The 12,034-nt window shown below is 55.0% G+C and overlaps 1 protein-coding gene across 1 annotated transcript in view; it reads right to left on the minus strand.

Annotated features, from left to right (window-relative positions):
- LOC100903051 (protein O-mannosyl-transferase TMTC1) overlaps positions 1 to 12,034 on the minus strand; it is a 39,456-nt gene that overhangs the window by 1,890 nt on the left and 25,532 nt on the right. The window contains exons 6-10 of the mRNA XM_029112543.1: positions 9,770 to 10,387; positions 9,501 to 9,614; positions 7,596 to 7,739; positions 7,263 to 7,474; positions 4,057 to 4,192 (exon numbers count right to left, since the gene is read on the minus strand). Of these exons, the coding sequence (XP_028968376.1) occupies positions 4,057 to 4,192; positions 7,263 to 7,474; positions 7,596 to 7,739; positions 9,501 to 9,614; positions 9,770 to 10,387 (1,224 nt within the window). The remainder of the gene's footprint in view (positions 1 to 4,056; positions 4,193 to 7,262; positions 7,475 to 7,595; positions 7,740 to 9,500; positions 9,615 to 9,769; positions 10,388 to 12,034) is intronic.

The raw sequence follows: 12,034 nt of genomic DNA on the forward strand, positions 1-12,034 counted from the left end.
CTGCCTTTTCAGTATTCGACCGACGACGTCCCTCGTCTCGTGACTCTCGCCGCGTGCTCCCACCCTTGGAGCTCGGACAACGATCTCTCTCAACGAAGAGCCTCATAGCATCTGCTCGGGGTTGAGGTTTCTCCCCTCGACACCGATCCTCACTGTGAGGTTTCCTCCCTGAAAAACCCTTCGGGACGTCGAGCCAGCGACTCGCGGTTGGGCGATCATCGCGAAGTCTCCCTGCCACGACGGCGAATAGCTAGTCTACAGCGAGGCTCGATCAACGGCATCGAGCTTTCCCTCTTAGTTAGTCAACTCAGCGATAGGGCTTGACCTCCGAGAAGTTCGTGCCTTCGACGGCTGATGATGGAACCCGCTGACCTCGAGAAGAGCCTTGCGAAAGATGGCCATGAGCCATGATGGAGGCCGATTTGCCAGCTGCGGGGAAGCCCTTCCCCGGGGAAATCCATCCCCCAAGGACCCGGAAGGAAACAGAGGGGAATTACAAGGTGGAGGCAATTTTTCCCGGGTGCTCGGACCAGAGCGATGACCGTCAGTATACATGACGATGAGAGCGTCGCGGTTTGGTCCAGGTTCCCGAAGGGATCCGGACCGTCGTGAGGTCACCATATTATTCCCCGGGCGAGGTCCCCGACGAGAGTGCTCTGCGTGAATCGGTGTCCATTCCGACCAGCTGACTCCAAACACGGAGCGAGACGGAATTCCCCGGTCGTTCCCGTTCGTTGTGGATTCGCGAGGCCCCCAATCGCCCTGTCCGGAGCTCCGGTTGCTGGGAGATGTCCAACGCTCGGGCTAATCGGCTACTAAGCAGTCACAATTGTTCCTCGACTAAGGTGGTAACGGTTATGACGACCGCTGCAGTGACGGTCATCATCTAAGCCAATCTGTGGCCAACCCACTTCCGCCCATAAGTGATGACGTATCCATGTCACAAGGCAGTAAATCCCGGCCGAATGAATGAATGAGCGAACGAACGCTCAAACGAATGTCCGCCGCTGGAGGGATGAGGAACGAGGGGAGTGGTGTTCTCTTTCTCTTAGTGGAGCACAGATTAACACAATGATCCGTACGACTCCACCCGCGACCGCTGGATGGTGGTTGGAACGATCGGCTGACCACGTCTTCTTTCTCGGACAGCGATCGGTCGCTACGGCGCCCGCAACGGCTGTTTCAGCTGCTAAGTCAGCATATCCGAAATGCATCCAATCATCAGTAGGCCCATCCCGCAAAGCTGTTGCTGAGACGCCGAACGCTCGCTCGGCCGGTCGGTAGCGCTTCTCGTTCCTCCGGCTCCCGCACATTTCGGCTTGCGGCTTCATCCGTGCAGCCACAATTGCCCAACTGCGGGAACAACACGGAGGGAAACATAAACCAGTCTCGTTCGATCCAGTGTTTTTCTACCCTTGAACGGCAACCCGACGACGCTGAAAACTCTCGCGCTCGACTGCGAGCGTGCGGCAGATCCTGTGATGGCTCCCCGGGCGAGCGGGAGGCTCGCTTTTGAAGTGGAGTTTTTCCAGCTCGATATTTCGCAATGACCCGTGAGCCCGTACCGAGTCATCATCGGGGAACAGAGTCGTCGCGAGGCTCTCGAGGATCGCGCGAAGAAAAAATTGATCGGGGGAATCTTTAATCGTGTGGAAAAAAGAATCGGAACGGAGCCATGGCCTATTTGTCCGTCACTCGAGCGAACAAGAAAAAGCGACTCGACAAATGTGCCCGAGATCGAGTGAGACAGCGGCAGCTGGACGGCGAGGAGGACACTATAGACCGACAACTTGCGGCGGCCACTCAGCGGTTCGTTAGCATTGAGGTGTGCTCGGAGCACCTCGACGACGAATATACTGTGGACCTATTTTGTGAATTCGTCGCCCCGTCCCGAGAGCCTGGCGGCGAGTCGCCCTCGGTCGTTGTCTCCGTAGTGGGGGCACAACGACTCTTTTACACTGGTCCGTCGGTGTCGTCCTAGCGGGAGTGGAAGCGAATGGGGGGCTGAGTTGAGGTACAGCCGATTCACGAGAGATCCGGCGAGTGTCGACGGGCAGGGAAACAGGGGACGGAGGAGGATGCACGCAGGCGAGCAAGCAGACAAGGGAAGCGAATGGAGGACCTCCGGGAGCCACAAGGACACGAGTGCAGCCAATAGATGAAGACGCTTGTAGTAATGAAATTATGGTTCCCCCGCGGCAAGGCGCCAACACCACGAAGACTACCGCCACCGGCACGTAATGTTCTGCTGGCATTGCATTTATTCTCCTAGATGACTAGTCTAAATGTCGCTGGCGTCGTACTTGTGCTGCTTCTCCTGCTCTTGTCTTAGCTCGCTATGCTTGATCGGAAATTACGTCGCCCCCATTCACGCGGTTCTGCTCATTGACGAGGAAAAAGTTCGCTATTAGGACTTTGCGCACCAAGGAGTCGAGTCGAAGCCAGTGCCGTTGACATGACACGTCACTGACCCATTGCTAGCGACGGATAGCCTACGAGTTCGGACCCTGAGCACATCTCAAGCGTCGCTGTTCGGCGGGATTCGATCGCTTCGCTTTTCCTACCCGGTCTACTCGCAAACCCCATCTGGAGGACACGGTCCGCCGCATTCACGAAGTGCATCAGAGAGCCAATTGTGTATGACGTTCGAAAAACCGAGTCACAGCTCGAACTGCAGCCACTCGGTGACGCGACATATCAGAGGAGGACACACGCTTGCGTTGCGACTTCCCCCGTCCTCGTGTCGTTTCTAGCCCCTAAGGCTTGCCAGACGATCGGTCGGCTTTCTAGTCGGTCGGATTCTACCGTGATACGAACAGCCGAGCCCATGCGCTATTCGGGGCTCGGCTTCGCGGGGTGCGGTGCGTAAAATGACCCAGAACCATTTGAGCAATTGACTCTGAAGCGGAACGCACCACGTTTTACGTTGGATGGCTATCCGCTAATGATAGAAGCCGTCGGCCATATCCGTCCGACTTCGAAAAAAAACGCGCGTTAAGCCCTTTCGTCACAGATGCCGCAACGAAGGAGGTGCCCGAAACAGGCCCTACCGCTCCGCGCCCGTGCCGAGAGACTGACCGGATACGCTCCTCGACTCCTTCACCAAGTGTGGGTCGGTTGTCGACGATGTGACCGAGCGTTGTATTTTGTCAATTTCACGGTCGGAAATTTTAGAACTGCAACGATTTTTATCGCATCAATCGGCACAAAAGTGCGAAAGCGGGGAATTCCCCTGAACTGATGTACAGGTGGTGCTGGAACTTTGACCAGGCGTTCCGTTCTAATTGATCTCTGGCGTCCTCGGTTACACAGAAGTTTGAACGAGACCTCCTAGTGGCGCTCTCGAGTTGGACGTGATGCGACGTCACTGCTACCGGTCGTGATCCTGACCAGGTTCCGAAATAGAGCGTGTTTCTTCGAAAGGGCAATCCATCTTTCGAACCAATGGGAACGAACTCAAAACAGCGAGTCGCGGATTCCGAATCAAATAGGAAACTTCGCCCGGGTGGAACGGTTCCGCGCCCGCTCGTCCCTCGCAGCAACAAAGACGACAATCTTCCCGTTGCCCAGACGCCCCGGCCGTCGTGGTCGGAGTCGATTAGTCCAGGGCACTTCCCTCCAAGCGGAGATACCTCCGACTATTCTGATGCAGCGATCGGCCACAAATCTCTAGTTTTGCCGCCGCAGCAGCACGAGGCGGCTCCTCGAGCGGCTGTCGTTAGGGAATTCCTTCGCAGGGTTGTCGTCTGAAATTAACTCAGCCTCGTGTCGGGATCATCTTATTTTAAACGTCGCTTAAGAGAGCACCACCGCGTGCTTTTCTGCATTGGCCGACCATCGCCCGATAAACTACCACTGGCACTGTAAGCTTCCCGCAGCTGGCTCTGATGGGCCACCCCCGGCGGGCATTGATTCCCTTAACGTGTTTGCACGTTGCAAATGACATTGACGGCTCGGTTGAAATAGGCCGGTCGATTTCGGAACGGGAGAGAACCTGCATACGTTCCTTCGAATTTGAAGCGTTTTCGCTCCATTCTCATTCGAGCAACAACTCACCGACGGTAGAGGTCTTCAGCTTCCTGGTCGATGTGGAGTTTTTTCATCGTTTCGGCGGCGTTCACTATCGCCGCTGTGTTCGTGGGCTCCAGGGCGACGGCCCTCTTATACTGTTCGGAAGCTTCACGCAGCCGACCTGGAATCAAAAACGAGCGTGAGTTGGAAAGAGTTCGGAAAAAGCCAACTTGTCCGATATCTTCGTTGGAGGGAATTTTCGTGGCGATCCTCGAGTAGCGATCTTCCTCGATCGAGCCCGGGATGCTCCCGCGATTTTGTTCCATCTGTCCTCGTGGGTGCAGCACACTCGAGGCAGAGCCTTGTATCATGAATCTTGACAAGACAATGGGGTTCGCTGTTCGGGGCAAAATACAGCATCGACCGATCCACGATCGCGAGCCCTCGCGGATATCGCATGACAAAGCAGCGAGTTGTGGTTCGCTTGCCGCCGTGCTCGTTCGAGCAACCGACCAACAAACCTTCGCGCCAACTCAATCGGTCGCGAGTTCTTTTGTGCGTTTGTCCGCCCGCGCCGGAGGACTCCTCGGAGCACCTATTAGGCAAGAGATGCAGGATACAAGTTATCCGCCATCTGTCGCGAAACAGCTGTTGGATCTCATGGGACAGACATGGGAACAGAAGTATTCGTCGAGCGCCAATAATAGATATTGACTCTGAATGGACCGGACCCCGCCCATCTCGGGGAGCCTGTACCCGGGCTGCCAGAATTCGTCACCGGTTTCCAGCTCATCGCGAGTGGAGAATGCGATGACGGGGAAGAGCGGGAAGGAAGATTGGGATGAACTGAGGGAAGTACGGGACTGGACTGGCGGTAGGGAGCCCACAGGCTAGCGAGGGTCGGGAGATTCTGTTGGAACTGAATCATACTGTTACGAATAGTTCTGTCTAGCACCGCTCGACCAAACGAGCGGACGATTTCGGTATGGTTCCGAGGCAGAATTCGCGTCGTGACAACTATCCTCATATCAGAGGAGCGGCGGATAAGGGTCGGCCGGGATCGATTGGAGCCAAGCATGCAACATGGATGTGGGCATCTGCATAGCGATGCTCTTTTGCCGCGTAGTAGAATATTCACCCGATAATCGGGCGTTAGTTGGTCGCTGCGTTCCCGGCCGGCGCTGCCCCCCCCCCCACAACAGGAACATGAGGAAACCCTGCGGTCGACTGGGGTCAATGCTATTACCATAACACCTAGGAGAGCAAGCTCCTTGTGCTGAGAGCTGCAGGCAGATGTGAGCCCCTCGTTGTGTTGATGATGCTGACCTGTGGCGGCTCCGCACGCCCGGAACTGTCTTGACTCGTTACGAAATTCGAACAGCTTGGTACTCCGCCGCGATGATTAAGAAGGGCGTTTCCTTGCCGTCAGATTCCAGCGACGATCTTCGATGGATGCGACGCTGCCTTCGGAGGAGCCTTCGTTCGCTCTTCCAGGAGCGGAGAAGCTCTCGAAAAGATTTTGCCGTGTCCCGGAAGAAACTTTCCCGATTCATTTCCGAAGAGCTCCTCATGAAATCGTTTTGAGGAACGAATTTCTGCAGGGCATCCGATGACTCGGAGCATGTCTTCAGACAAACGATGCGTGATAAGCTCGCCGAGAGCCCTGTGAACCTCGCCGTTTGCCTCGAGGGTGCTCTGTTCCGACAAGATTATGCAGAGGAATCGCAGATAGAGGCATTCCGGAGGTGCATAGCCGGAATAGGGTCACGCTCTCTCGCGCAAGCTCGGCTCCGATTGGGGGTGAGCCTTGATCGGCTGGTCTAACATCCAGGCTCCAAAGTGCTGACTATATGTACATACGAATAGGCCCGAGAAATGTATCGCTCCGCCAAGTTCCACCTGCGATGCCGCGTCAATTTCCTTCCTGCATTCGGCCGCCAGCATCGAAAATTCAAATTCTCTGAAGCTGACTCCGGGCTCGTCCCGCTGTGATTGTGCTGCGACTGCCCTTGTGCAATAGCACCTCGATTTGCTTCCGTGAGACAGTTCCTTCGGCAGTACATCATTCCTGTACCCATTTTTCAGTGGAACGAGTTAGTCCGTTTCCTCTGTTCGCTTCGTTTTGTATCTGTTGCGTCCGGACTCGTGCGTTAAATGAGCCTTGAAAGAAGGCGAATCTCCCCTTTCGGCCCTCCTCGGCTACCGGAGGGCCAGGCGACGTGGTGGGAAAGAGCAAGCGAGCGAGCCAGTTTTTCCGCGAGACGAGCCATAATAAGCCCCGTATAAGAAGCTCAATTGTTTAAAACGATAGAAATGCAGCGCCTCCCTCTGCGAACGTGCTCAACGGTCCGTGCCCTCGAGGCACTCCAGCTCCTCCGATTTTTTCCGCATGTGACATTTCGAGAAGGGAGTCGAGAAACACAGAAATAGGATCTCGAGACATGTGGATTCAAGGGAGGGAGACTCTCGCCCACGGACGATTGAACGGAATTGGAAAGCGAAATCCCAATCCACATAACGGTATTGCGATATACGGCTTCAAGCAAGTCCCTGGCCGGCCCAAGCGACTCGAATCCCCCTATGGCTCATACGTACTATGTGGGCACCTCTCGATTCTTGTCCCTCTTATCTCGTGCAATGTGACGAGCAGAAGGAACGAGAGGAAGAAACGGGAGCCGGAGGAGAGGCCGAATAGCCAGGGAGACGGTTATCTGACATTGCGTAGTGTTCGAGTCAAAGTTTAGCGCAGTAAATCACTGTAGTAAAGCAGACGGAGAGGAGCACACAGAGATACTGGCGAAAGGTCCCAGGTGGTCAGCAGGTGGCAGCTGATCGGAGGAGAGATGGTGGACCTCGCTGCTTGCGCTCTTCTCGACGACCCTCGCTGCTTCTCAGAGAGATGACTGTAGGTGGAAATCCCTCACCGGAGCCCTTGCAGGGGGACAGGAACAGCAGCAGCAGCAAGAGTCGAGAGCGACGTACCGAGTTGATACGTGTGATTAATGTTGCCTCCTCCGCCTTCTTAAGCCAGGCTGCAGTGAGCTAGCGTCTTGCAACTCGGCAACAGCGGCGGGCAATGAAATATGAAGTCCTCGCTCCAAGTTGCGCGACAAGGCTGCGCGACGCCGGTTCCGACTGACACCGTTCTACGTGTTCGGCTCTCTCGGGGTTCCTTGAGCGGCGCCGAACGACGAGCGAACTAGGTGCTTTAATGCTCCACGGAGCACAGTTAGTGCTCAATGCTTACTCACCTTGGTCATGAAGGAAGCTCGCATAGTTGTTCCGAATAGGTGCACTCTCCGAGTCGAGTTCGATGGCTTTGCGGTGAAGTGGTTCGGCCCGGCCGCAACGTCCTTGGAGGCATTCGAGGTCGGCGAGCGATGACACAGCATCCGCCAACGACGGCTCCAGTATGAGACTGCGTTCGAGGAGGGCCCTCGCGAGCTCGAACTGACCTCTCCTCCTGAGCAAGGTGGGAGACTGATTAGGAAACTTTCAGATCATGTCGTCGACAAGGAGGATTTTCGTCGTTCCGTGCAACGTCAGAAGGGTGATTCCGCAGGAGATCCCGCAACAAAACCGACCTGTAGAGCATTCCCAAATTGTAGTGAGCTCCTGCGTGATTCAGGTTGATACCGATAGCCTGGCGGAAGTGCTTCTCGGCTTCGGAGGAGGAATCGACGACCGTTCCCAGATTGTTGTGTGCGGACGCATGGTTTGGACATAGACTGGAAGGGAAGAATATTGTTTTTAGGCCCAGCCACACCGTAACGTGCACCCAAACACAGCCTCGAATTCTTCAACCCGAAATCTCGAAGGGGGTCTCCCTCATATTCTCGGGTCTTTTGGAGTTAGGAGTCGGTCACTTCGTCCATCTCCATCACACCGAGGGTCTGAACGGCGGAAAATATGTTTTTTCTTCCCCACATCATCGGTGCTCGCGGGCTCTGATGATCGAACCAACCCAGGTTCTTGAAGTCAGCGGGAAAGTGGCTGGCCGCCGACTACATAAGTGGATTCTATCTCCGCTGCTCTCCTCGATATTTCCTATCTCGCCCGGCCGCTTGTGAGGCTCGGCCGCTGAAAACTAAGAAGCTCAAGCGGAAAATCTTCCTTTTTCGAACCCGTCGGTCGACCGCTAAGACAGAGAGACACTGCGGAAGGAAGGGAATTTAATCTCTTTGTCCGAGATTCTGCGGCAGCCGCCGGAGCTTTTGGTCAGCAGACTCGCTCCTCTGAGGACACTGTTCAACAAATCGGGTCTTGGAGCTCCCAAGTGACGCCGAGGACGAGAGTATAGATCCCAAGAATCAAGAATGCTATCGAGCGAAGAAGAGCGGAGTCCAGCGACGACCACCACGGAAACTGACGTGGAGACTAGCTTTGAGTCATACACGAGTGATAGGCGGTGGGTAAACGATGATGCAGCTCGACATTCCGCGCTCGAATGTTGGCGCGCAATGTTCCCCCTTCCCCCCAACGGGTGGAGAGGAGGGGGGGGATAATTATCTCACACCCGCCCACTCCACAAAAGGTCGCTCAGCTGTTGGAGCTCAGGAGGGAAAACGAGAGCGCTTTCTTTTCCGCCTCACTCGTAGCTCTGTACCGAGAGCTCTACCGAAGGACGCAGGAGCAGCCGCCACGGCGAGCAGCGGAAATCTGATAAAGAACTCGGACGCTGGCGAAGTTCCGAGCAAGAGAGGTGGCCCGGGAGAATCGACCAACTGATTTAGTGAGGCGAGCCGGCAGACAGGCAAGCGGTTGCACGGCCGCGGTCGGTCTCTTTGCTCAACCTTACTGTGCGACCGTCGTCGGTCCGAGCGACCGGTCAAGCAGTCAGACGGGAGAAAAGAGTCTCATGCCCTCCTTGAAGACCCCGGCCGTTTCCGCTTATATAGGTAGGAGCAAAAAGGACCTTCGTACCCTATTTTCTCCGTTGGTTCATTTTGATTTCCCGGCCCCTCGTCCAGCGACCACCGCATCGCAGCAGCCACCTTGTTCTCCAACATCCTCTGTTCAGGAAGCTGAAGTGGCCGGTGAACTAGCGTTGACCCCCCGCTAGTTGGCTTCGTATCTGACGCCTGCTGCTCCACTCTTTTCACTTCCGCAGGACTTTTTCCCCGATGTGGAGAACTCTTTTTGCAATCGCTCCTCGACAGCGAGGGAATCGCAGAAGTGACAGACTTCTGCTGTTCCGCCCCATGAGGCTGCGGGATATTGAGCATGTCCCGGTCAAACGTTCCGGCGGTGGTAATCGCCGCTCCGCGGGCTAGAATTCACCATCATAAAATCTCTCAGCCCTCGGGTCGAACTGGAACTTCGGGCGGATCGCCACAATCTTGCGTTCTCAAGTGCTGAGAGCCGGTTATCTGCGGCACTTTGGGTGCTTGCATATCATATGTATTGTGTGTTGTTGTTTGGCTCACAATCAGCCAGTTTGACTCTATACAGCGACTGGTAAAATTAATTCTGGAAAGGCATCTACTCACCACAATGCTATCCGGTAGTGTTTTCTGGCGAGATGAAATCTTCCTTGATCTTTTTGAAGGTTGGCGTAATTATAATGCATTTTGCAGTTCGTGGGTAGCTCCCGAACTCCGGACCTGATCGAGAATGGGAAGACTCGTCAGTGGAATTCGGAGTCTCTGAACGAAATTCTCCCCGCCGCAGAAGTGAAGGCAACCATCAGCGTGGGACCATCTCCATGACGACTCGAGTCAGGGAGAATATGGTTCTAATTATGGCGGAAAGTACTCACTCGAAGAGTGTCGCACGGGAGCGCCAAACTTGATTTCGTCGAAGGGTACGCGCGGCATGGGCGACAACAAAAGCAATAACGAAAATCAAGAGGATCTTCTGGCAGCGCTTCGAATCACAGGATCGCAATTTACAGTAGTTGAGAGTGCGCCGGAAGCCCTCCACCACCAAGAGGCAAAAGCCCATACTCGGGATGTAGAGAACACGCTCGGCGACCACGAAGCCGACTGTCACGAAAACGTTTGACGCCGGCATGTACGAAAAACTCAACAACGCTACGCTCATCAACAACAAACTTGGACCACACTGCTGTGCTCGAGGAAAATCATCATTTTCTTCGGATGCTGAGCTTCTGACACTGCCCTCGGATCCACTGTCCTCGTGGTCGAGGGTTTCCGCTGAATCGTTTTTGTGCGTCACCCCATTGCCGAAGTCGTCGCTTACTATCAGCCATGCGACCTTGCTCAACGCCATCAACAGGGCGACAGTGGCCAAATTCCGCACATCCCACAGCGACTGGACGATCGGCACCGAGCCCATTTGCCAATCGTACGATAGAACGGCCGGATAGAGCATCAGACCGACGTTGAAGGCCGCAAGGTAGCTGTAGGTGAGAGTCCTGCAATGAAAAAAGAGGAAATTCATTACTCGCTCATGCCACTCGGGGACGAGCTCGGATTAATTATCGGCAGACTGAGACGGGAGCTCGGTGCGCGACTCAACATTTTTCTTTCTCCGGGCAGCGAAATGATGTGTATGGCTCGCGACTTCGGAGCCGTCGATTTTATGCTAGAAATCGGACTCCCCTGGGGGAAGAGGAAGCCATGAAATATAAGTGGCTCTGCACGTTCCGAATTGAAAAGAGAAAGATGCTTGACACGACAGCACGTTGCGCCAAAGAGTGGCACGATCCAGCCATAAGCCGCGCGCCAGCCAGGGATTTGAGTCGTCTGGTTCGCGGTTCGTTTTACCGCTTGATTCCGAGCTCTTCCCCCGGTGCTCCAACTCGACGCGTCTCCAGTCAGCCGGATCGTCTGCGAGCCTGTCTGCGAGCCGATTCGTCTTTTTTTTTCTGTCGTTCCTTGCTCACGAGTAAATCCGTTGGAATTCGAGGATGGAAAGGAGGAAGTAAGCAAAGAAGAACGGAACGGAAGGCAAGCGGGCTTGTCGAAGGACGAATCCCTGTTCCCTGCTCGTCGCGGCACCAACTGAGACGGGGAAAACTCGGGGACGCAAAAAACGTAGGGGACGAAGGATCGGTACGAATGGATGTACGAAGGGACGGAGACGACGGGACGAGACGACAAGGAGACATTTCTTTTGGCGGCAGCGGCGTCGACGAGCATTCGGTGGCGTAGCGCAGTGAGGATCGGGGACAGGAATTGGGAGGGGGGGGGGGAAGTATCGCACTGCGCGCATAGCGCCGAGAGGGATAGATGGAGAGGATACATCGGCGCAAGAAGTATCCGACGATCTGGCCGCATTCTCAGCTGTTCCTCTCAATCGACAACGGCATCCGTTCGGTAGGAGACTGCCGGAACGAACATTCGGCTGAGCGATGCTCGAGAACTAAAAGAAAAGCGAAAGTGGAGCACAATCTCACAGAGGATTGTGTCCTCGGATTCTTCTTCGAGAGAAGTCCAGTGTCTATAGGTCCTCCAAGTTTTCAGATTTGCTGGTCTCTCCTACGAAACGACTCAAAGGGTGTGATTCGTCTCGTAGGGAGTTTTCAGGAAGGACTTTACCAGAGCAGGAAAATCTTGCAATTCATCCGAACGGACCCGGGAAGATTCCCCTGCGAGTATCCCAGGAGGTGTCATGCGAATAAACGGAGGACCTCTGCAGCTGGTGGAACCACACCGTGATTTCTCTCTCCCCTCAATCTCGGAAGTGATGCCCAGTGCCTCGTCTGATGGCTTCTCGAGACTGCGATAAGATGAAGACTGACTCTCCGCCCGACCGAGTGAACTAGGCAGTGCCATGGATCGCTATAACAGCAACAAAAACAAAACACATTCGGGAAACGGATCACCAGACGTCTTCTTTCTTCCCGGCAGCGACGCCGACGTCACCGCTGCGGGAAGAGAAAACACGACGTCGGAAGAGAGGACGGGCTCGTTCTCTACCCGAGGATGGAGGGACAAGGGAAAGCGAGCAGAAAACCCTGGGAAAGACGACGGCCGAAGGAAGCGAGAATGTCGGGGAGGACAAGGGAAACAGGAAAAGGGCAACACGGAAGACAGCCAGGCAAGAAACGCACCGGCGA

This window comes from Galendromus occidentalis, unplaced genomic scaffold (genome assembly GCF_000255335.2).
Source record: "Galendromus occidentalis unplaced genomic scaffold, Mocc_1.1 scf7180000077514, whole genome shotgun sequence".
NCBI lineage: Eukaryota > Metazoa > Arthropoda > Arachnida > Mesostigmata > Phytoseiidae > Galendromus > Galendromus occidentalis.